General features: G+C 47.5%; 10 protein-coding genes across 10 annotated transcripts; 4 read left to right on the top strand and 6 right to left on the bottom strand.

Moving 5' to 3' along the window:
• Positions 1 to 123: 123 nt before the first annotated feature.
• On the top strand, positions 124 to 1,952 carry N7537_007207 (Major facilitator superfamily domain general substrate transporter; the record flags this gene model as incomplete). The annotated part of the gene is made up of 5 exons (XM_056898264.1): positions 124 to 181; positions 232 to 296; positions 351 to 1,460; positions 1,531 to 1,635; positions 1,698 to 1,952. Coding segments are annotated over 5 exons (1,593 nt in total), but the record flags the coding sequence as incomplete, so codon positions are not given.
• A 4,058-nt stretch (positions 1,953 to 6,010) lies between these two features.
• N7537_007206 (uncharacterized protein) lies at positions 6,011 to 6,373 on the bottom strand (the record flags this gene model as incomplete). The annotated part of the gene is made up of 1 exon (XM_056898263.1): positions 6,011 to 6,373. The coding sequence occupies one exon, from the start codon at positions 6,371 to 6,373 to the stop codon at positions 6,011 to 6,013; it is 363 nt and encodes a 120-aa protein (XP_056754048.1).
• Positions 6,374 to 6,606: 233 nt separating this feature from the next.
• On the bottom strand, positions 6,607 to 7,809 carry N7537_007205 (F-box protein; the record flags this gene model as incomplete). Its single annotated transcript, XM_056898262.1, has 1 exon — positions 6,607 to 7,809. One exon carries the CDS (start codon positions 7,807 to 7,809, stop codon positions 6,607 to 6,609), a length of 1,203 nt encoding a protein of 400 aa, XP_056754047.1.
• A 2,684-nt stretch (positions 7,810 to 10,493) lies between these two features.
• N7537_007204 (uncharacterized protein) lies at positions 10,494 to 11,208 on the top strand (the record flags this gene model as incomplete). The annotated part of the gene is made up of 4 exons (XM_056898261.1): positions 10,494 to 10,664; positions 10,736 to 10,846; positions 10,914 to 11,039; positions 11,089 to 11,208. The coding sequence occupies 4 exons, from the start codon at positions 10,494 to 10,496 to the stop codon at positions 11,206 to 11,208; spliced, it is 528 nt and encodes a 175-aa protein (XP_056754046.1).
• A 383-nt stretch (positions 11,209 to 11,591) lies between these two features.
• Positions 11,592 to 13,422, bottom strand: N7537_007203 (amino acid permease; the record flags this gene model as incomplete). Its single annotated transcript, XM_056898260.1, has 5 exons — positions 11,592 to 12,486; positions 12,548 to 12,696; positions 12,750 to 12,791; positions 12,846 to 13,047; positions 13,100 to 13,422. 5 exons carry the CDS (start codon positions 13,420 to 13,422, stop codon positions 11,592 to 11,594), a joined length of 1,611 nt encoding a protein of 536 aa, XP_056754045.1.
• A 641-nt stretch (positions 13,423 to 14,063) lies between these two features.
• On the bottom strand, positions 14,064 to 16,490 carry dbp4 (RNA-dependent ATPase HCA4; the record flags this gene model as incomplete). The annotated part of the gene is made up of 1 exon (XM_056898259.1): positions 14,064 to 16,490. The coding sequence occupies one exon, from the start codon at positions 16,488 to 16,490 to the stop codon at positions 14,064 to 14,066; it is 2,427 nt and encodes an 808-aa protein (XP_056754044.1).
• A 398-nt stretch (positions 16,491 to 16,888) lies between these two features.
• Positions 16,889 to 17,671, top strand: N7537_007201 (uncharacterized protein; the record flags this gene model as incomplete). Its single annotated transcript, XM_056898258.1, has 3 exons — positions 16,889 to 16,962; positions 17,017 to 17,060; positions 17,137 to 17,671. The coding sequence occupies exons 1-3, from the start codon at positions 16,900 to 16,902 to the stop codon at positions 17,669 to 17,671; spliced, it is 642 nt and encodes a 213-aa protein (XP_056754043.1). The 5' UTR covers positions 16,889 to 16,899.
• Positions 17,672 to 18,085: 414 nt separating this feature from the next.
• Positions 18,086 to 19,102, top strand: N7537_007200 (FAD synthase; the record flags this gene model as incomplete). The annotated part of the gene is made up of 1 exon (XM_056898257.1): positions 18,086 to 19,102. One exon carries the CDS (start codon positions 18,086 to 18,088, stop codon positions 19,100 to 19,102), a length of 1,017 nt encoding a protein of 338 aa, XP_056754042.1.
• Positions 19,103 to 19,700: 598 nt separating this feature from the next.
• On the bottom strand, positions 19,701 to 21,747 carry N7537_007199 (uncharacterized protein; the record flags this gene model as incomplete). The annotated part of the gene is made up of 5 exons (XM_056898256.1): positions 19,701 to 19,974; positions 20,032 to 20,337; positions 20,403 to 20,497; positions 20,556 to 20,736; positions 20,789 to 21,747. 5 exons carry the CDS (start codon positions 21,745 to 21,747, stop codon positions 19,701 to 19,703), a joined length of 1,815 nt encoding a protein of 604 aa, XP_056754041.1.
• Positions 21,748 to 22,631: 884 nt separating this feature from the next.
• On the bottom strand, positions 22,632 to 23,899 carry N7537_007198 (uncharacterized protein; the record flags this gene model as incomplete). The annotated part of the gene is made up of 3 exons (XM_056898255.1): positions 22,632 to 23,366; positions 23,456 to 23,646; positions 23,743 to 23,899. 3 exons carry the CDS (start codon positions 23,897 to 23,899, stop codon positions 22,632 to 22,634), a joined length of 1,083 nt encoding a protein of 360 aa, XP_056754040.1.
• Positions 23,900 to 24,297: the final 398 nt, after the last annotated feature.

Here is a 24,297-nt window from a genome sequence, read left to right as displayed (position 1 = left end):
TGATCCGACCACATCGTCACCATTAGAATTGCCATAAAAGGGTTTGTTTTCCCCAGCTAGGATCAAAGTATATAACAAACTCAAGCTGATGTCCTATCTTTTCTTGACCATCTGTTCACCACCATGCAAAATCAAGCCTCTTCAGATGAATTTCCCCCAGGTACCGTCCTACTGATAGACCGTAAGCTGTCCGGCTCTCCCATTTGGATCCACATGCTCATGACACTCTAGGCAATAGGCCAACCTCCGAGTTCATTCTCAACCCCACTCCCTCGGATAACCCCGACGACCCTCTGGTAAGAAAGTCTCACCCAGTCATCAATGCCGGATGTGAGCTAATATAAAATCAGAATTGGTCATCACTCAGAAAAGCGGTGAACTTCGGCCTCACTTGTACCTACGTTTTGTTCACTTTTGTCCTGATTGACGTCAACAGTCTTGCGTACCGCGGGTACATAGAAGAGTTGGGCTTGACTTACGCGACCTTCAATGAAGCCAGCGGCTCCAATTTTGCGGGTCTCGCAGTTGGATGCCTTCTGCTGGTTCCATGTGTGCACAAATATGGTCGTCGCCCTCTGTATCTTATCAGCGCCACTGTCCAATTTGCGTGTGCTATCTGGTGGGCGAACATTCACCATGGTGAAGAATTAATCGCAGTGAGCTTGCTGGCTGGTTTATCTGGCTCCATCAGTGAGGCCGTTGTGATGATCACTGTTGCTGATCTATTCTTTCTTCATCAACATGCTCGCATGAATGGTATTTTCATCTTCATGCAGAGCCTCGGGACTACGGGCGGCCCTATCGCCGCAGGGTATGTCATTACCTCCATGGGCTGGAGGTGGATGTGGCGGATGATTGCAATCTTTCTCGGTGTGAACTTACTTCTGGTCTTGTTCTTTTTCGAGGAATCAAAGTACATCCCAACATTAATAGGTCAGTCCACCCTTTCGAAGGATCCTGAGAATGTCAAGACCAAAGGAGACCACGAGAAGGGAACAGAGCCACAGTCTGCTCCCAGTCACTTATCAATCGACTCCCGACCTAGCCGCAAGTCATACAGCCAGCGGCTTGCTCTTGTGACAAAAGCCGACCAGCCAATAATCCAGCATTTCTACCAACCTTTCATCGTTCTTTTCACTTTCCCTGCTGTGGCATTTACCGCTCTCAGTTTTGGCTCCATCCTTGCTTGGTTTTCAGCAAATGCTTCGGCTGGCTCTTTTTTTCTGATCTATGAGCCTTACGACTTCGGCCCTTCTGCAATCGGGCTGTTCCACCTTGGAGGTTTTGTTGGTTGCATCCTTGCTACCTTCACAGCCCCTTTCTTCAACGATTGGCTCATTATATGGTTGGCCCGACGGAATGAGGGTATCTTTGAACCAGAAATGCGTCTCTGGATGATGATTCCTGCTGCCGTGCTCAACGCCATTGGCTTGCTGGTTTTTGGAATCGGTCTGGGTCGGGTGAGTTTAGAATATTTTTTATCCCGTCCTTTACTTCATTGATGATATTAACTGAAAGTTTCCGATATAGGGCTTCCATTGGATAATTCTTGCAGCCGGGCAGGCAATCTTCGGCTTTGGTTTTATCGTTACCGCCGATGCTGCTTTGACTTATCTGAACGACTGTTATCCTGAGGTATGTGCTACATCCCAACTTCGCTGGCTGTATCCATAGTTAGACTGCCCCATTATGTCAAGCTAACCCAGAATGACCAGATCCTTGGGGATGCGCTCATTGCCGTCGTCTTCGTCCGGAATGGTCTTGCGATGGTCATCAGGTTCTCCTTCACTAGCTGGCTCGCCGGAATGGGTATCCAACACACCTTTATCCTCATTGGGGTGATTGCCTTTGCTACCATGACAATGCCTATTCTATTGTTGCTGTATGGAAAAAAGGCAAGAGTTGGAACAGCCGCCAAATACCGGAAGTTTGCTTCGCGTCACCAAGTTAGAAGGTCGGTTCAATGAGATATATGCTGCTAAGTAGGTTGGTTGTTGATTGATTCACACCAAATTAACGGAAAGCGATTAAATACAATCTACGTCTGAAAATGCAACTCATGCCACGTATTCAGACTGCGCGCCTGCATGCTCAGTTCTAACACGTCCCTTGCCCACCTACTAATGTCGCCTACAAAGCGGCGTACAATACCTACTGCAACCCCTTTTCTGGTAAATGAATGCTGGATCTTGGTCCTCATAGATTTGTCCCACCTCCAGAACTTTGGTCAGCGTTACATCGCAAGCTAGCTGAAATTAAGCCTTTAAAATTTCGCTGATGAAATTTGTCTCTTGTCACGTTGCTTTGGTAGCTTAAAGCTTTAGTGCATCTTACTGCAACCAGCCTAGCACCAGATGGCTAGCCCCAGATTTCATAAGAAAATCGACTACCCCTTATACTACTCCCTGTTCTTGGATAAAGAACCCCCTTTCCGCCAAGCCTTTCAAGGTAAATAAATGTTCATGTGCTGCGGCGAGAAATATACAAAACGATACCGGTTTTATAAAAGTCCCCAGTCCGTTGCAATTTATCGTTCGTCAACATTTCTCTCTTCAAATGGTGTATTTACACCATATTTTTGCCCCGTTAACCACGTCTTCTTTCTGTTGCCCGCAATTACCGTCCGCGTTTCTATATGTATTCCTAATATTGATTGACCATTCCAGATCCCACATTCTATGTCGCAAGACCCTCCCGTTCTTAGCATCATATTCGACCTCAGGACCCATGGCGTGGTTCCCAGACATGCTATTAATTGCTCCCGGGAGTCAAAACCATAGTTCCCAGAGCCGTTTGATTATCTTTGCATATGACGTAGACAGTAAATTTGAACCATATTCACACGAAGCCAACAAAATAACTCATTCATTGATGATTGAAAACCATTGAACCCATCACAGCGAGGTCTAGGTTGGATTGCTGCTAAAGTGTGACAAAAAGCATGGGGAATTCTCTTATATAAACCACAGCATTGTGACCATTCATACCTCCCTCTGCCTTTATGGGTAATGGCTGTGGCTCCAAATTTTGAGGGCGGGGATTCGCTCCGAAATTCAATGGCAGCTTAAGTATATATCGTACGAAAATTAATCGCAAATGATAGAACTAAACCATATGGTTCTTACTCACCTTTTATCTTACGGTATTAAGTATCTTGCTAGATCGTTAGGAGTCTCCCTTCGATTGGTATAGTATTAATGTGAGGTATACGATACGCAGAAACACTCTTACCTTACTCTCCCTTTATGCCTATCGCATACTATATTCTGGCTTTTAGCCTTCTGGAATACTCTTAGTTCGAGATTTACTAGGGCTATATAAGCTTATAGACAAAATGGGACTGTATCTATCTACTTATAAAGCTACACGTTATTCGTGATATAGTATAATATATAGCTAGTCGCTTATCATATCTTAAATGACTAAAAAGAAGCTAAAAAGGCCTAATAGTTTATAATATTATCATATAAGGGCCTTTTCCTAGATACCTGTTATCGCTTATGTATACAGCATTTACTATAAGGGTAGATTACCGTTTAGGACGTCGCTAGGCAATGATAAGTAGACCCTATAATCTATATAATATTACTATCGCTATATCTAGCCATAATTTAGGTCGGAAAATACTAGCATGTATAATAGGCCGCCTATCCTAACTCGGTAGTTCTTGAAGGTCTGAGCAGAATTCCTCCTATCTCGACTCGGCATTATTCTAAACAATACGCTCTATCCTATACGAAGTATATACATGGCTAAATATATACAGTAATAGTCGGACTTTCTATAACTCTTGAAGTAACCAGGGGCATCCTTCTCGAGACTCGTAATACTAGTCCCGGTAAAACTTAGGCGGCGTATGTGTAACCAGAATATCAGTGGACTCAGGAATCTTACCAGCCTACGGATTATAACTCACTGGATACTAGAAGGTATTCTCAGTATTAGGGCTACACTTAGGGACAAATAGTGCGCTATATATGTTGATATATCTTTGGATAGTAGAAGAGATACCGGAACAATCAACAGTCACAGAAGTTCCCTAGAGGCAATGTATCTCGCCCTAATCGAATAGTATATCGAGTTAATTTAGTAGGCTCTTTTTTCCTTCGCTGCCGGAAGAGAGACCAACTGTCGATATGTCCTCTAGCAATCGAGAGGGAGTATTAAAGAAACGATTACTATTTCCAGCCACAACCACTTTATGTTTATGCGGAAGTGACTTGAGCTAGTCGATGGTTTCTTATATCTCCGTTGTACTTCCGTTCAGGCTCAGATCACCTATATGTATTAGCAGTTCGCCATATAGAATATCACACCGCTACGAATAAGTATCAGCGAGGTAAATAATATGGGTTTGGCGTCCTTTAGGGATACCCAAAGAGATAAGGCTCCAGCTCAGGTGCCTCAACAAGGTATAGCCATTGTAGGTGATGATCTTGAGCCATAAATATATGAATGAGTTTGAGTCCATGCTGTTTGGCCTAATGAGTAGATGCCTCGATCTAGAACGGGAAGTGTTTCAGGTTAACAAAAACCCTTAAGAAAACTGTACGCTAGGCAACATTCGATAACGCGGCCTATGGTTTCTTTCCCTTGTATTGCTAGCGGAAGTTAGCTGTGGATAACTACTGCAGTATTATAGAGAACTTATAGTACTCGAAACGAGAAATTCGAGGTGGCGGAGGGGGGACAAGGGGACTTTATAGAACCACGCACGGCGGCGTGGAGGGACAGTAGACGGTAAACCCGAAAAGGCCAGCGCTAGGCCTAATAACGTAATTCGCGGAAAGAATTACAACCATCCGATATCGTGTAATCCAGGGGGACAGCGGAAAGACCACGGTTATGCATGGTTTTATGGGAGATACCCGTGGTGATTCCGGATTTATATATCTTATTAGGACTAGTGCCATATATCCAACTTGGTTTAGCGTATGATTGTCCTGATCTTACTATATGTCTATTATTAGACCTGGCAGTGACCCTCCGGTTGGCCATGATCTTGGACCCTCCACCCGACCCTGACCCTGACCCTGACTCTCCAAGGGTCGCTCGCGGGTGACCCTCTACGACCCGCAGCGACCCTAAGTCATAATCAGTACCAAAAGCAGAAGGAGGAAAGCTTGGTGATTGACTAAATTGACGGTAAGGAGCAGGTTGATCGGTCGATTGGTAAAGAAAGACTGCTAAAAGAGCGCTTCAAGCTCCATTGCCGCTAGATACATGAAGCCTTGTAACTCTGTTAAAACTTCGAAAGCTCCGAGGCATTGCTGGAAGTTGTGGAGAACTGGTCTCTGGGGGTGCAGCATTCAGCCTTGTTCAAATAAAACCATGTATTCACCGTACTCCAGGCGGCGTGGCATGGTGGTTCATTCTCGTTTTAGTAATGTCCCCGGGAGTGGAGTTATAGCCTATACAAGAGGGCAGGGGTGCGTTGAGAATAATGTGTCGTGTGTGTGTTGGTTAGAGCTAGCCTGACTCGGAGAAGTCCTGGAACAGCGCGGTAGCTCTTCGAGAGCGTGGATATGATATACTGTAGACAGGATGGCACGCCACGCACGCATATTCAGTCAGCTCCTGTGCGCATGACGGGCTTCGTTTGTTGTTGAAGGGCGGATTAATTGGTTGTTTCGGAAATAAGAGTACCATTATTCAGGCCATCGCGTTAGCATGTCACTTGCTCGCCATAGGAATAATGGGTTAAAAGGGAATTGCATGTGGGTTTATCCTAGCTTCCCTCAAAAGGCATGTACCTTGGAGAGGTACTGGTCACCAGCACTGCGCAGAAGTGCAAACCCATCGCTGGTGCACCACCCCCGAGAGGGCGGTGCCCAAGGAGGCGCAAGCACCTCCTTGGGATGTCTGTGGAGGAAACAAGGTGTGATCAAAGTAAGAAGAGTGGTTGGTTTCCTTCGCCCTTAGTTCGACCACACTAGCAAAGGAAAGCAAAAGCAAGCCGAAACAAGCAAAAGCCCACCAAAGCGAATACAACCACAGCCACCACTACCAATTAAGTCTCGTCATCACCCTGACGAGCAGGATAAGAAGCCTGACAAGCAGGATTAGAGACTTCCCCCCCATTGGCAGTGAGGCAATCAATCTGCTTCTGCTGCGCATCCTGAGATACGAGTATCCTCTCTAGTTCTTGCCTCACGGATTCGATATCAGCAGTCATATCCTGGTGGAGACGACTGCATCTATCAGAGGTAGAGCTCTCAAGGTCAGAAGCGGCGGGGGTGGATTTTTTGGAGCGCGCATCTAGAACATTGGCCATAAGAACCGTGGCAATGGCTCCGAGTATAGGCCCGAGCCAAGTACCGATGGCCGTGGCAAGCTCAACTCGAGCGTCACTCCGACAATTTGGGTCCGACATAAATGTATTGTTAACAAGGATTACACAAGTGTGTGGTCAACAAGTTTCAGATAATGCGGGCAAAGAAGAAAGAAAGAAAGAAAGAAAAGGGAGAGTGGAGGGGGGCCTTTTCATGGGAGTTGGCTTTCCCGATTGAGAAATATCACAACAGGGAAGGAACGAACGCGGGTGAGCTTCATAGTGATGATATTCTTGGGAACTAAACAAACATTGGACACCCTAACTTGCTTTTCTCAGAGAATGATACAGCGGGAAGGACTTGTCTTTGCTTCTGCTTGTCCGTGCAATATGTAGATTCCACCGTGCACTGGAGTCATCACTGTTTGATATGTCTTCCCTTCTAGCAAAGAGACATTCCGGTAATACATCTTATCCTCGGACAGAGCATTTGGAGACCTAGCCTGAATAGAGTCCCTCTCGAACCGTAGGCGAGAGTCCACTATTTCGTGTTTTGCTGAAAACGACTTAGGTACATTATCAAGACGATACTTCCATTGAGGATCTTCTATACTTAGACCCGGTCCTAGGTCCATCCATAGGGTAAGAGTGAGGCTTGCATGAGTTTCATCCAGGGTTCGAATCTCCAACTGCCAAGAGGTATTACATTTATCACAACTCCCTTGGTCGGCTAGGACTTTGGGGCTTGTGGTAGAGCAATAACGCCTAATTTGAGAGGCCAGGATGTCGCTGAAGCCCGGGTCAAAAGTGTGGATATGCTTGCAGACTTTCATAGGACCGTTTTCGCGGCATGGCCACATCCGTGGTATATTTTGTCGTGTTACTACCGCTATATCTTGCGTCCGCATACATAGAGCCGGGGGCGTAGAGCAAATTCGAGCTTCAGCAGAGAATAGCGTCATCATAATATCTTTTTGGGTATCTCCTTCTGATGCCTTGTTGGTAGGGGGCTGTAGTAAGGGCGGGCCATTGGATCTGAATCGGTTCGCTTTGATCTCTGTGTAGAGCAATGACTCAACGGGGATTCCGAACTCCGGTCCATAGTAAAACCTTCTCATAGCAAGCTGTAGATGCACGAAGTGGAATTTGTAAAAGGTATATGATGGGTGGTGAGCGAGGGGTAGATGTCTTATAAGGTACCAATTGGTATAATCTAAGGCATCTGTGCGGTGGTTGACCATGGGATGATAGTAGCTTGGCAGCCCAGCCTTTTTCCACAAATGAAGTCGAAGGCAAATAAAGCAGAGATGGTACTGCGGTAGGTCGCAAGAAAGCCGAGATAACAGCTCGATACGTGCGTCATCCGTGGGGTTTCCGGTGCGGCAGTTTGAGAAGTTCTTAAAAGCAGTCGCAGCAAATGAACGCAGCAGATGACGATTCCCCAAGGCGAGACAAGCAAGGTCAACTGGTGATAAGTACTCAGAGATCATGCATAATAGCTCAAGTGGGAGGTCGGTTAAGGCTGTTGGGTTTCGCATGGTGGTCAACTTGGTTGCCAAGGGTATCTACCCCAAGCTATCGCTTCACTTGATATCCGAGATGTCAAACAGTCGCTTGGTATTAAAACCGATGGAGGTAAAAGAAGCAAAGGTGACCACTGGTCCTGTCCCGATGGGAAAAGAATGTTGAGTGCAGAAGGAGAAGGGAGGAGAAAGAGAGAGAGAAGAGTAAGGATCCAAGTCAAACGATAGTTACCGCTCTCAGAGGCGACGGTTTCAACGTGGCATTGAAACGATTATCCCGTTTGACCCCTGACGTCAAATCACATTGTCTATCCATGAATATTCCATGAGGAAAGGTGTATGACGGGGCCGGATGGGATGGCCCAGTTTTGGCCTGATTCATGCCTTATTGCTTGTTATTTGGCGGGCAGAAAATGAAGATGCTACCTGAATTACCGTTACAACTCGAATAAGCAATGTACCCTCCTGGTGTCATTTCCTCAAGTCATATCCTGAAACTTTTGTCCAATTTGCATATTATCTTTTCTCTAGCCTGATGCCTGTTCTGTTCTATGCCAATATCGCCTTGGAAATCAGGAGTATCCGTGTAATTGTGACTGATTTCAGGGAGACCAAGCTGGTATTGACCTCCGTTTTGGAGGTTGATCTTTGAAGGCAATATAAGTCGCGGGCTCTGGGGTATTTTCTTTCAGGGTATTTTGTAGGGTTTAGCACAGGAATAGACGGTTTGGGGTTTCAAAAATTTTATTTAGAGCCTCATGTCACAATACGCCGTATTAGGCGGTGTATATCCCGGTGTTGAATCCGTCTTTAGTCATTATTTACCGCTCAGATTGTCAGAAAAGCGTCATTTTTAGAGATAGAGAATTCATCCATTTGAACTTGCTACATAATGCGACATAGACTGTTACTTTCAGCACTGTTTCAGGTCCTAGGCTTAGATCCTTCCTTGGTCCTTCGGATCGCGAATGCAATCACGAGACAAGGCATCATATGTTGCTTGGTCACTTATTGAAAAGCTACAGGAATGTTGATATTCCGGATTGTCCTAATATAGACTGGTTTATCTTGGCATTAGGATTGGAGAATCAAGTGTAGGTGGCCACACCATTATCTGGACGTACTGTATTGTCCCTGTCGAGTGGTCGACATTGCTTGGAACAGCTATTAAGACGTGGGAAGAGCTATTTTGGAGCGTATACAGTATACACTTTAATTCGACTTGATTATAGTAGTCCCTTCTATACCTATTTTCGTTTACATCACTCATGTTTCAATCACGATCCAGGTAAGTTACAGACTTGGGACACCAACACGTTCGTCGAGCAATAACCCAGATCAGCCACGCTCCCGACTGACTGGCATCTTTGATAAATTGATAAATTTATTTTTGTGGCGTTATTTATGAAGATCCTGATAATACCACAACGGCGAGCGCTATCAGCCAGTGTCAACAAGGCTCTCGCGCGGTGTGTCGGCCGTAAGACAGATTTATAGTCCCGCTATATAGGGATAATTGTCCTAAAATGGCGTAATCCATCATACCATCCGATATGGTGTAGTGGCTAACATCGCCGTCTCTCACACGGCAGCCGGGGGTTCGATTCCCCCTATCGGAGTTTTCTTTTTTGTCTTTTTTTCATTTTTTTAATGGTTTATATATACTCTCAGAAACTACTCTGTTCCATCCCGAAGCGTAGTTGATGCTGCTGTCTTTCCATAGAGTCAGGAGTCAAGATGTTACGGAAAGCTGTCACGAAAATTAGTATCACATAGCAATGGGCCGAGCACCACGTTTGTAAAAGTGTGTTAACCAGGGATCTCACGGTTGAAAACTTTCTGTTTGCATCATGTTTTTCGATCTTATTTGGTCTACAATGAAACTGCGGAATTATCTACGCAAGGTGATGTCATGCTATTCCAAGTGGCATCGGCGCGAATGCCAACTGAAAGGTCCATAGATCGGTAATATAGGCTACAGCAGAACAGAGGATTGCTTTCAAAGTTAGCGTTGCGGTGTTACGAAGCAGATAGCTAATACAAAGGTAAGACCTGTACGAACCACCTAGGCGATGGCTTGCACTCTAGGGTTATTTTATGCAAATTGCGGGGTGGGATTGCCGGAAAATAAATGTGAAGTAAGAGTATCGGAGGAATAGGGCCAAATAAATGAGGCCCTACGGTTCCGAGTCCTACGTTACAGATTGTGGAGGCAACTATATAGTTACATTGGGTAGCCTAGCCCTGCGTGTGCAACTCCCAATGTGGAAGGTTTACATCCAACCAGAATTCGAAATGTCAGTTACTTTAAAAGGATGGTCGAGAAGCCCCCCACTGCATATACCCTGAGATTGAAATAATAACAGGGATATTCGTTTCATCGGCTTAAATTCGACATCGGGATCAACCGTGAAATCAACTATCGAGCCAAGAAGGATTGGGAACACCGTTCTGAGATTTACTTCACATATACGAGATAGATCTGATTGACGACAAAAGAGCCATGGAAGTGCATTTTTCTTTAACCGGGAAACGCCCGCTTCATCAACATAGCTGATTCCATCTGTTGAGGAATGGCTTGTTATAAAAAGCCACTATAGTGCGGACTATTTCTACCTTCACCTAACCTTTCATCCCATCGATCCGAAAAATAAAACATTTCTAAAACTTTATATCTTCAACCTAATATCTAAATAACTATGAAGGTCTTTGTGGCAATCCCTACTGTTTTGGTCTTCGTCGGCCTTTCAATTTGCCAGAACACATGCACCGCAGACGATGTTCTCAACTCACTAAATGCAGTCGAGCATTACGCAGACAAGATGCAGTCCGTAACTGATTCTTCAAGTGATAACATTGATCCTTCAGCGGTGAGTTTGAATCTACATTTAGTCCCGTATCTTCTTCATAAGGGCTCTGAACTAACTAGGCTCTAATCCAGCCCATCTTCAAGAACTTCGAAAGCCAAACCAAGCATTTCAATGAGGATTTGCAGTGCACTTTTAATACGACCCCGGTGGAGCAGACCGCTATCTGCAGCGCCTATGAAAAGGTTAGTTGAACTCTGACCTTCTGTGTGGGCCATCGCCTTAACATATTTTCCCTTTCTACACATTCAGTTTGCGATGTCCCAGCTGGGTTACCTCCACGTGGCCGATGGACGCGCTTTCTACGAGAAAAATGGACACGGTGATAATGCTGTCAAGATGCATGGGTATATCTTGCAGTCGCAGCACGCTTTGGAGGTAATAAATAAATAAATATTTCTCGGTTATGCTCTAACAAGCAATACAGAACTACACAATTCAAGCCAAAGCAGCAGCTGCATCGTGTGTGGACCGCATCGAAACAGCTTATACACCGCTGGGTAGGCAGCTTAAAAGGCTGCTAGAGGCTTACCCCGGAACGGCTTAGTCGAGTAGAAGGGAAAGAAACGAGATTTGAGGTTTGATGAATTGGTGTTCCAGAATGTCTTCGCTAGTGGGCAGATGTTGAACTCTGTGTTAATCTAGTTGTATTATTTGGAGTAATAGTTTGAAGAGGTGGTTTCATTGATCGAAAGTTTTTACTTGATTGTGGTCTCACTGCCAACACGGTAGCCTGGAGCTTAAGCGTCGAATGCAGCTCCATAGCCCATAACCCACGATTATAGTGGCCAGACGAAATCTAACATTGCCGTAAAATAACGAGAAGGGAAGATAGAGTATGCCACGAGAGAAACAGTAAATATATATTGGGTATGGCAATAGGCAGTAATGGAACAGGAGGTATCATAAGAAAACAAAATAATAGCAAAACTAGAAGAACAACCACTGCCCAAACTGTTGAGCTTTACCCCAAGCACCCGCCTTCTTCTCCGTAACCAGACCCTCAGGCCCATCCTCTTGAGAAGGATCATAGCGATCCGTCCTTAAATCCATATTAGACTTCCTCACAAAGCTAGTTCTCTTGATCAGTTTCCAAGCCAGGAACATGAAAATCATGACCGGAATTTCAATATAAAACGAGACAAAATCGACCCTCTTGAAATGCGGACTGAAGCACTTCCACCCTTGAACAAGAACAAGAACAATATTAAGCCCAACAGCAAAGATCGGACCATACGGATAAGTCCAGTTCTTGAAAGGAAGAAGATGCTCAATACCCTGAGCCCGGATCGCCGAGCGGAATCGCAGAGAAGCAAGACCGATACAAATCCACGAGAGCTGGTTTGAGACACCGACGATATTCTGCAGCCAAGACCACAACTGTCCAGCGCCGATGTAGCTGGCACCGAAGCAGAGACCGCTGATCACGGATGTCGCGAGGACAGCCACCCACGGAACATGGAAACGGTTGAGCTGACCGAAGAACTTGGGCGCATACCCATCGACAGCGAGAGTGAATAGAAGCCGAGATCCGGCAAAGAGGGCATGGTTTGCAGCTGAGATGACGGAAGTCATGATGACGGCGTTAATGAAGCTCCCAGCAACTGCGGAACCGGCTTGCTGGAAGACGATTGTGAAGGGGCTGGTCTTTGTGTCACCATCTGAGAGACCGGGGTAGTCATATGGTACATTGAGGCCGACGATGAGGATTGAGAGGAGGTAGAAAAGAAGAATACGCCAGAAGACGTTGCGGACGACTTTTGGCATTGTTTTTGCGGGGCTTTTGGTTTCACCAGCTGTGATGGCGATGGATTCGGTACCGCCGCTGTTTTATTGTTAGCATGAAGCTTATTTAACAGATGCAATGATGAGATGGGGTTACATACTATGCGAAGGAGGCTGTGACGAATACCGATGCAAAGCCGCCGATTCCACCGACGAAGGGTGCATCGCCTTTATGCCAATTTTTGCCGCCGATGTATTCGTGGGTTGTATTTCCACCACAGTTCACAGCAATACCAAGGATGATGAAGATCTAGTAAGCGAATTAGCTAGGCGTGCGAATATTTTATAAGAGATGACACTCACAACAATGGTGATGACTTTGAGCAAACTCAACCAATATTCAACCTAGATAGGAACGGTCAGATCAAATGCAATAGAGTGGAAGTCATCTATACATACCTCGCCATAAACCTTCACAGATAAGATGTTCAATGCAATGACAACAACCAAAAAGATTAGACTGATTGCCCAACCGGGGAAATTATCAGTCCAATACTGCAACAAAAGCTGCAAAGCGATGATGTCTGATGCAGTAGAAACAGCATCATTAAACCAATAATTCCAAGTCAATGCAAATCCAAGCGCATCATCGACGAAGCGACTATAAAACAAGTCAGTGACTATCTGCTCAAAAAAGCTCAAGTAATACTCACCCAGCATAAGTACAGAAAGACCCAGCAACAGGCATAAAAGCCGCCATCTCACCGAGACACAGCATAGTTATAAACACAATACCACCACAAATAGCGTATGCAATAAGTGTTGAAGCAGGCCCACCCTTAGCGAGCGACGATCCCGTTCCGAGGAACAGACCGGTGCCGATAGTACCGCCAATCGCGATCATCTGCACCTGGCGCCCAGACAAGCGGCGAGCCAGCTTGTCTGCATTGACAAATGGGTTTGTCTGGTAATCATCGCCTGTTGTGCCTAGGGCCTTGGAGGGCTCTGCTCCCGGCTGTTTCTCGATATCGGCCATGATGCGGAGATCGAGATGGATACGAAAGTATCCTCTAACCTTGTGTTAATACAATAATATATCATGGATCCATATATATATATATAAGGCCAGATCATGTGCAATGTCACCACTCACCTGTTCCTGGTATGTACTGAGATGTTTCAGCCCTAAGTCGCGTGACCCACACGTGATAACTCGTTGCACCCAAATTAAATTTGATACATGGACCCTGAACAGTCAAAATAAAGATACAACATAGACACAAAGAAGGAAAAAAAAGCTCAAAAGAAAACTTTTATTCCCCGATGGCGTGATTGAAGCCATCTATGAGTGGACGGGGGCCGAGCCGTGCGAATGCGACGTTGATGTGTCAAGAAAAACTCTCAAGTCTCCGCTCCCCACATGCCAATTTGGGGTTGGAGTGCCGATTTTATGGTTTGATAGGTGCACATGTGGTTTTGATGCATGGCTTTTAGAGCTTATTTAGACATCTATACTCTATCCCACGTGTAAAATGCTATATGCTATACATGTCTGAAAATTATCGCTTTCATGTTCACTATGCTTTTAAACCTCGCTGGGAAAGAGATTTTTTTTGGTTGAAAAATATACGCCATATAAGACCTCACAAACCCATGAAACAATCCATGAAATGTACATTAACCAAGCAACCCACTGGCCAAAGCCTCCAGATCTCCCAGAGTCTCGATAGGCTTGACAGAAGCCTGGCTCTTCTTGCTTTTGGGCTTGTCGTCGTCGCTGTCCGGCTCGGCAAAAGAAACACGCTGCTTCTTGCTGGGCCGGGACTCGTCGCGCTCGGAAGCAGAGTCTGAATCGGAGCCAGGGATCTCGAAAGGCACATGAGGGAGATGCGAGAGACCGCCTTCCTCCTCCGACATATCGGCCTCGGCCTCGGCACGCTCGCGCGCCTTGCGCTTCTCCTTCTTCTCGCGGCGCTTCTCGCGCATAACCTCCTTGTCCTCGATATCGGCCTGGCGTGTGCGCTCCGTCTCGCCCTCGAGGAACTTCTCGCGCTGGGCGTTGGCGTCGCCGCGGGCCTTGAACGCGTCTTCGTCTTCCATTTCGTACATCTCGTGGGCGTTGCCCTCGTCGTCGTAGACCAATTTTGTACCCTTGCCCTTGAACTTGAGGAGCTTCTTCTTCGACTTGAGCAGTTTCTCGCGTCGCTTCGAGTCGATGAGTAGTGGGTCCTGGCCGTCCAAGTGGACCATCTTGACGTCCTTGGCGTCTTTGGTTTTTGACTCGGCATCGGAATCCTCCGATCCAGAAGAATCGCTGTCCTCGCCGAGCTCCGCGTCGCCTGCGGCAAAGCGGCGCTTGACTGAGAGGAAGTCGGCATCCTCGTCGGCCTCGTCATCGATCTCTGCGCCGGCATCCTTGGGAGCATCAGTAGCCACCATCGTGCCATCGTCGTTAATGAGCTTGGAGTAGTGCTCTGCCAGCACACCCTGGTTGCGTCGCTCGAACATACGGTCGTACCGTGTCCGCACCTCCTTCTCATCCTTCTTCTTCTCTGTTTCCGAGTCATCATCGCCGGACATGTGTGCCATTCTCCAGGATTCGTTCTTGCGCTCCTTCGCATTGTCACCCTTGATAAACTTAATACGCGGAGCTCCGGGAAGACCCAGACTGGCTGCGTACTCTTCCAACGGAAGTTCCTTGATCTTAAAAGTTTCCTTGTCCTTTTGCACGTAAATGGACTTGACGTAGGAGATGAAAGCCTTCTGGCCAAGATACTTCAGCTCTGGATCCTTGAAGCACATGTTTTGCAGCTGATTCTTCACACTCTGCTGCTTGTTCGATTTGATGTTGATCTTCTCAATGGGTACCTTCTTGTGCTCAAGCTGCTTAAGGAATCCCTTCTCCTCACTAGGGTCTAGGAATAGCACAGCACGACCAACACGCTCGTAACGGGCCGTTCGTCCAACACGATGAATGTAGGTATCGGCGTCTTCGGGGCAGTCCATCTGGATAACCCAATCAACAGCGGGGAAATCCAGACCACGAGCAACAACATCAGTAGCGAAAAGAACAGCGTGTTGGGCTTGAGAGAATTTCGTAGTGATATCCAGTCGTCCTCCCTGTTTCTGTCGCCCGTGAAGATGGAGCAGAGAAATACCAGGCTGCAATTGTCTTAGTGATTCGTACACGTAGCGAACTTGTTTGCCCGATGACAAGAAGACCACTGTCTTAGATTTGAGGTTGCTGCGAATGAAACTCCAAAGGGTATCAAGCTTCTGCGGGAGTGGAGTAACTGTGTAGTGTTGTTGGAGGGTTGAGGGAGTGGCGGAGGCGGCTGCTTCGTGGACTGAGACATATTCGGGTTCCTGCAGACTCAAACGAGCCAAATCACCGACCTTCTTGGTCTGTGTGGCACTGAATAGCATAGTCTGGCGCTGTTTGGGGAGATGGTCGAGGATAGCATCCACGGTCTTCTGGAAACCCATATCCATGATACGATCGGCTTCGTCCAGCACCAGCATCTGCAGGTTATTGGTCTCAAACATAGCCGTCTGATCCAAATGTTGCAGCATGCGACCGGGTGTGCAAACCAGGATGTTCATACGCCCCAGACGATCTTGTTCCTCGCGCAGACTCTTTCCGCCGATAATCAATCCAGCAGAGAAATTGTGATATCTTCCGATTTTCCGAAGCACCTCAAAGATTTGAATCGCTAGTTCACGTGTAGGTGAAAGAACGAGTGCGCCGAGACCATCCAACTCGGTCCACTTCTTGCGATAGAGATTCTCGAGAATGGGTACTAGAAAGGCGAGGGTCTTTCCGCTACCGGTTTTGGCGGCACCAAGGATATCGCGTCCTTTGAATGCATGGTTAATAGCACGCGATTGAATGTCGGTAAGGGTTTTGAAATGAGAAGCTGAAAGACCCTTGGCTGTTGGTTCGGAGAGTGGGAGATCGGAGAAGTTTTTGACGGGAGCTTTGAGATCGAGGTCCTCGACCTGTTTGATGAGGGTAGCTAAGCTATCCTCACCACGCTTTCTTTTCAAGACCCGGCCTGTGTCCTGGTGAGTCTTTGACTTCCCTTTAACTGCTCGCGGCGCCATGATGTGGTTTGAGTTGATTCTTGAAAGTTAGCGGGCGGTGAAAACCTCTTTTTTTTCATCTTGGGAGCGAAAAACGAAGGCGGTAGGTAAAGCGGTGAGGAACTAACCAGGTACATTACATATGAGATCTATAGATCTTTTGATGTCTTCAGCTTATTGGTAGTCCTATCTTGGATGGAATATTGGATATTCTTTTGGGCCCACCACATATGTTCTAACAAATTCTCATCAATGGGAGATATAAGCGGACAACTATTGTTATGTGTTCCTAACTACGAGCTTAACCCTCCGCGACGCGATGTTGCGCTGACTCAGCGGCTGATAAGCCCGCAGCCTTATCCGTGGATCTTATTTGAGGTCTCAATCTCATGAGCGCCAGGAACGTTTCTAAGAATTCGTAGAAGGCAATATGTCGGATGACGATCAGGATTTCCTCGACTCTCTAGAAAAAGAGGCCACCGAGTATAACAAGGTATGCCCCCCTCTACAAGGTATACATCTATACTTAGACTGACACGCGACACAGGATGTCGAGATCGACCGCATTCGCAAGGCATTCAGCCTCGATTCGTAAGTCCAACATTCCGAAAGCTCTGCAATAGCCTACCGCCCATCTATATCCTCTACGGATATTAACCCATTACAGTTACGCCGTCCTGGACCTCCAACCCGGTGTTACGGAAAAAGACATCAAAGTCCAATACCGCAAGATCTCGCTTCTGATTCACCCCGATAAAACCAAGAACCCGGCTGCTCCAGATGCCTTCGATCGACTTAAGAAAGCACAGACAGCTCTCCTAGACGAGAAGCAACGCGAATACCTGGACGAATGTATCTCCGACGCACGCCGCCTATTGATTCGCGAACACAAGTACACACTCGACTCCCCCGAGCTGAAGACCGAAGAGTTCAAGGTCGAGTGGCGGAAGAAGACGGTCCAAGTTCTATTGGAAGAAGAAGCACGACGCCGGCGACAACTCAAGGCGCGCTTGCAGGAGGAAGGTCGTGAGCAACGGAAGGAAGAGGAAGAGCTTGAGGCACGCAAGCGGAAGCGTGACAATGACAAGAAGTGGGAGGATACGCGAGAAGAGCGCATTGGTAGCTGGCGAGATTTCCAGAAAGGGCGCAAACCTGGTGGTGATGAGAAGAAGAAGAAGAAAAAGATGAAGGTATTGGGCTGATTTGACGTTCTTTTTTTTTCTCTTTCATTCTTCTTCTGAGCGTTGCTGGCGTTTGGGGACCTACTCGTATGAATTGTCACGGCCACGGCCGCAATCAAAGCATTTTTCAAGGTGCATTCAGTAAATTGTATTAAGAATTCTACATAAGCATGTGTATTTAAATCCACGAGAATCTACCGAGTTCCACAACTGCGGGGAGACGCGGGGGTTCCGAGAAGTTTCCAATTATGTTATATCTGGCGAGGTTGAACTGTCTAGGTATATAGATATATCTACATACATATGCACACACATGCACACATATACTTGAACTTGGCATGCGTGATATCCCCGCAGTGGATTAAGTTGTGTCTCTCCGAGAAACCCACACCCCGCCCCGAAACCTCACTCTGTCAACCTCACCCCAACACAAGCATGACTGAACCGACAGCAAAGAATGCGCCTTACCGGCCGCAAGATCATCTCCAGCCATTCCCACCACTGTCACCAGAAACATCCCAACCATTGAAACCATCAACCCTCTCCAATCAAGAAGCCGAGCCGAACCAGAATGGAACAGCCCACACCAACACCCAACCCCCCAATGACTCAACCAACGACGAAACAATCCCCCCTCTCCCAACCGTGATTGCACGAATCCACGCCCGCGTACAAGCCTTCCTAAATGAATCCCACGCCCCGGACACGTTGCTAGCCTCTGTGCAGCGACAAACGAGCATCTCGCTAGAAGTAGTCAGTACCGCGCTGCAGCGATACAAACTCTCGGAACTATCCGTCTCCTATAATGGCGGCAAGGACTGTCTGGTCCTGCTAATTCTGTTCCTGGCCGGTTTGCACCCAACCCGCGCCCACAATGACTCACACCCCACCACCGCAAACGCAAATGATACAACCCCCTCCCCCGCAGACCTCGAAGCCGAGGCCCAAATAGCCACTGCGACGGTCATCCCGGCGATCTATGCGCTCCCGCCTGATCCCTTCGATGCAGTCGAAGACTTCGTCGTCTCTTCTGCTGAAGCTTATCATCTCGCTATCACGAAGTACACGACTGCGCCACCGGATTCGACGCTCCGATCGAGTTTTGAGGATTATCTGACGCGTCACCCTGGGATTCGCGCGATATTTGTTGGTACACGGCGGACGGATCCTCACGGTGCGCAGCTAACGCACTTTGATCGGACGGATGGCGGCTGGCCAGATTTTGTTCGTGTGCATCCCGTGATTGATTGGCATTATGCGGAGATTTGGGCGTTCATTCGGCATCTGGGTCTGAAGTATTGTTCGCTCTATGATGAGGGATATACTAGTCTTGGTGGCACATCTGATACCCATCCTAATCCGAGATTGCAGACTGGGGCTCAGGCTAATGGACAGTATCTTCCTGCTTATCAGCTCACGGAGGACCTAGAGGAGAGACTTGGGCGCAATTGATTTGAATAGTGTGGATTGTCTTACTTGTGTATAGATTGGGATTCGTATCTCGTTGGCCTTTGCGGATAGATTGCTTTGCACGTTACAGTTGTGCTCACTCACCTTGGATCTTGAACATGGACATTTACAAGGAGTGGTTTTGGTCTTGAATAATATCATATTAGACTGCGCAGCCTATTAAGGTGCGATAGCGTTCTTTGAACGAAGTCTTGAAACATGCTTCTTGTCTGTCACATATGCTGAAAACATGCAAAGTCCATATAACTGCGAAATAAAAAGAGCATTTCTCGTCCTCCCATCAAACTCCATAATGATATCGTGCAGAGTCGTCTAAAAATGCCGTGAATCGCCGAAAACAGAAAAAGAACCGAATATCATATCGTGGATCATGAATCGTGAATCGTGGAACAGTCATAAAAGAAATGCAAGGCAGAGCCATACATCGTCAATACATTCTGCGAATGGTAACAGATGCTGCGTATTTGAATATTCGAGAGCACCCTGGAGCGGTGCTGATCATCTTATCCCGTGTGGATAAGATGCTGTAAAGCATTCCATGCAAATACAGATATGCGCGAGAGCATTTTACACAACAGGTTTAAGTGCACGAGCGAGCCGGGGAGAGAATGATCATAGGAGAAGAAGAAGCGGGGGATACAGATTCCGCTCTGATATTCTCTTTGCGGGACCCCATAGTCGGCGAGTCCGGCATGACAGTCTTGGAAGAACCACCAGAGAGATCAGTGTAAGAGCGACGGCTAAGTGACAAGGCTCGACTGCGATAGGCGGGCGTGTGGTCAAGAGCGTTGAGGCTCCGAGTCGACAAGGAACTGCTTCGTGCACTGCTGGAAGGATTTTTCATGTGTGGGTGGCTATGAGATCAATTAGATGGGTTGAATTACGGCGCAATGTGAGTATTCGGCACATACCAAGGAGAGATGGAGGTTGCCGGGGTCCAGTTAGAGCCCACTCCAGCTGGAGAGGTGTAGCTAACTTGAGAGTTTGGGGTAAGATGAGAGCCACGTTTCATCCCTGGGGATGGAGTAGATCCCTGAACCACTTCAACCGAGTAGTTGTACTCTCCAGCCCGGTAAGCACGACGTTCGTTGCTCTGTTGCTTCAGAATCTTTTGGGCCTTGGTATCAGCAAAACGCAGAAGCAGCTTCACCCCGTCGTCCTTGGTGACATTGTGAAATTCAATCAAGACTTTCTCGGCAACATCACGGTTTTCGAAGCTATAAATGAAGTTTCAGCCTTCAGTCGGAACAAGCCATGGGTCAAGCAATTTGGGCAATGTTACCGTGCGAAGCCCACTTCCTTGCTCACACCTGTTTTCTCGTCGCGACTAATTTTCTCCGAAACAACACGCCACGGCTCGAAATGACGACGTAGGTCCTAACAAGCTTATTAGAATTTAATTAGACAGGCCAAGGGTGGGGGTTGTATAACTCACAGCTTCAGTCCAATCGATTGGAATGTTGGTGCAGTATATATTGGTAGAAGCCCTGTCCTCTAGATCCTTTAGGCGAGAGTTGCGAGATTTCTGGGCGAAGCTAGCTTGGTAGCCGAGGTAAAAGAAACCGCGAATGCAGTTCTCGCAGGATTCGAAGCTGTAATACTGCACAAAACCGAATCTGCAAAAGAATCAGAATAAACCATCGGGAAGAAGTTTCGTGGTGTAGGTACCCTTTGCAGAGACTAGTGTCCAGGTCCAGGATCGCCTTGCAACGCTCAATCTTTCCGAAACGGGCTGCATACGCATGCAACATCTCATCGGTGGTCTCGGGCAAGAATCCTCTGATGTAGACATTGGTTATACCCTCACGGTTCTCCAGACATTTAGCGAGTGTTAACTCAGACGGGTTAGTCCACATAGCAGGCACCGCACGTGGAATAGCAGGCTCTTGTTGAGTCAGAGCCTCCAGGTCTTGAACTACGTATCCGTTCGGAGTCTTCATCATCTGAAGGGGAAGCGAGAGCGACCCAAGCTGCGAGGGAACCATACCTCCATAAGAGTAACCAGACATGGAACCACCATCCATGCCAGAAACAAGGGCCGAGGGATAGTAGTGGATTTGACCAGTGTTCTCCGCCTGAACTCCCTTCTGGCCATCGGAAATATTCCATGTAGCTTGTTTGTTGGTTGTCCCATCATTCATGTCGTAGTTCATCATGTAGGGCCACGACGAATATCCACCAGCCACCACAGGGTTGACGTTAGGATAAACTCCCGTTGGAAGATAAGAGAACTGACCTATCTGATCATTCTGACCAGAGACACCGTTGGGAACAAAGGAAGAGACGGTCGGAACGCCGTTGAAAACGGTGGAATTAGGAACCAGGATGAATGGGCTGTTGTATGCACGATTCGTATTCGACCAATCCATGTTCGTGTTCACTTGAACGGGCGCAGTGCCCTTTGGGCCGTTGAACTTGGGACGAGGGTTCTGCAGATTCAATCCTCTGAAAAGATTGGTCAGGCCTGCAACGCTGCTATCACTGGAGCTCGGATTGGTGGATTGCTGGTACCTGGGGCCATAGGGGGTACAAGGCTCATTTTGGTGGTAGTGTCCAGACTGGGAGCTTGATGTCTGACCAGAGCCAGAGCCAGAGGAGCTCATGTGCTGGGAGCCCTGGGCATGCATCATGAAGGGCGTACTCTAGAGATCGATTTCGTCAGCTAGCTCTTCGGATTTGACAGACAGGCAAAAGACAAGGGCGTTATGGACAGTCCCTTTGGCCTCCATTTGGCAAAATGCCCAATGAAATGGGCTCAATACAATGAAACTCACCAGGGCGAGCTCCTGCACCAAATTATATAGGCAGTTCTGACAAGAAGGTCTGGCTGCTGTTCAAGCATGCCAAGGTCAGCCAAAACGGAGACTGGGGGTTTAGTCGAACATGACCAAAATTGAGGGGGTGACTTACCTGTTGTCGAGGATGCAGCCGGCCGTCTGTTCTCTCAGGTTGCGAGGCGTCTGATGATAACTCGAAGCGAAGACGAGGTACGTGGGGATGCGGTATACGGCAACGAAAGCCTGGACGGTCCTGGAATCGAAGATGGGAAGAATGGGCCAGGACGAAACCGATGGCAAAAGAAATGGGGGTATAGGGGGATAGAATGGGGATGGATGGGGATGGAAAGATGAGATGGAGGAAAACAATCAAGAAGAAAGAATGGCAGACCTTTTAAGGAAAGAGCGTAACAATAGGAAGAGAAGGAGCTGTGGGAGAGACTTGGGTGTGTTTTGGGGGGAAAGGGAAAGGGAAGTCACGGGGAGAGACAATTATATAGTGTACCTAGATACTATACAATATCAACCGCTGATATTGGAATATTGTCTATGCTCTGAAGACATAGGAACACAAATTGGAAACACTAGACTTGATTCCATCAGAAGGAGAATGCTAAATTGCAATTTTATGTCTTGAAATCCACATCTATGAGAAAGAGCAGTAGGTACGGAGTTGAGGGAGATATTCAAAGAAAGGAAAGTACTCAGGGGACTTCACTCCAAAGGGAAAGAACTTATTGAGATTTCTCCTGCAACCACTTGTAAACCACAGAGAAATCCTTACCACGGTGCTCCTCCTCAACAGCCTTATACACCTCGCGAGCCTGGGCACCCAAGGCGAGAGGAGTATTAGACTGCTCGGCAGCCGCAAGAGCCAAGCGGAGATCCTTGTGCATGAGACTCACTCCAAATCCGCCCTCATAGCCACGCGATGCGGGGGCTGTTTCAACGACACCAGGAACGGGATTGTTAACCTCAGAGGGCCAGCAACGACCAGTAGATGAATTGATCATTTCTGCTAAGGCCTTGGGCTCGAGCCCCCACCGAACACCGAGGTTCATAGCCTCGGCAGTGGCGATATTATTCAGGGCCAAAATGTAGTTGTTGGCGAGTTTCCCGGACACGCCAGCACCAGGCTCACCAAGATGCCAGGCCTTCTTGCCCATGAACGCGAGCACACCACGGATACGGTCAAGAAGTTCGTCTGACTTTGAGGAAGCGCCGAACATGAATGACAGCGTTCCCGCGCGAGCACCAACCACACCTCCTGATACAGGGGCGTCCACGAAGCGGCCGGTTTGTGTGGTGTGGATTGCGTTTGCGATATCCTTGGATGTGACGGGGTCAATGGTAGATGCGTCGATGAAAAGACGCTCCTGCTCGAGCGGTGGCAGCGGCCCATGTTTAAGGATAGAGTGGAACACGTCAATGACATGCTGAGACTCCGGGAGACTGGTAACCATGACTATCTAAACGGCAGACAGAAACTAAGCACAGTCCATGCAGAAAACCACTAGCACAACCGCAGGCTAGACCCTTACAGTAGATAACCACTTACCGATTTCTCGGCGACCTCGCGCGCACTCTGAGCGATCTCGACTTGACTTTCATTAACGCCGGCACCATTGCTTTGTGCGGTCTCCTGTGCCTCTGCAACGAATTTTTTCATAACATCTTCATTGACATCGCGCACAATCAAGGTATCAGATGCGGGAATCTTGGCGCGCAGGTTTTTGGCCATGTGGTAACCTAGAGTATTTAGCAAATGCAATACAAACAACCCACGGTCCGTCGTATAGCCGAGGTTGTATATCCGAGGTCCTCGCTGTAGATCTCACAACATACCCATTTGCCCCAGTCCGACAAAGCCCCACGTCGCGTCAAGGTGCATAGTTGTGGAGAAAGCTCGGGCCTTGCTGGACGGCCAGCGTCGGGGATCCACTGCGGACGCATGGAAGCAAGTCGCCCTCCTTGGGAGGGATATAACCGTTCGGAGACTCATTTTTTGATAAAAAGTGAAGTGCTGTCTGATTTTGAGAAGAAAAGGTAAGTGATAAGTGTTAATATGTGTAGACAATGAGGGTTGATGGGTCAACAATGCCGAGACCAAGGGGGCAGAGTAAATGTTTGATTGTTTGAATCCAGGAAAGCTGAAATGGGGAGAATGGGGTATTTAAAAGAGCTAGGATGCACCATGCCAGCTCCGCATAGCCCTTAACCGTGGCTATCCGAAATGCTAGGGAGCGAGATGGATATGCATCGCAGCAGACTGAAATGCGGGGAAGACCGGATTAGGAAAGCCGTGGGGAAGCGCGTCACGTGTTATATATGGGGTATAAGTACTCAAATTTTGGTCTGAACATTGTTGCATCCATGGATGTTGAACCTTGAAAGCTAGCC

Source organism: Penicillium hordei (genome assembly GCF_028827395.1).
Source record: "Penicillium hordei strain IBT 12815 chromosome Unknown utg000003l_segment0_segment0, whole genome shotgun sequence".
In the NCBI taxonomy this organism is placed as follows: Eukaryota; Fungi; Ascomycota; class Eurotiomycetes; order Eurotiales; family Aspergillaceae; genus Penicillium; species Penicillium hordei.
Note: the sequence above shows the minus strand (reverse complement) of the source record. Positions and strands in the feature narration are given on the sequence as shown.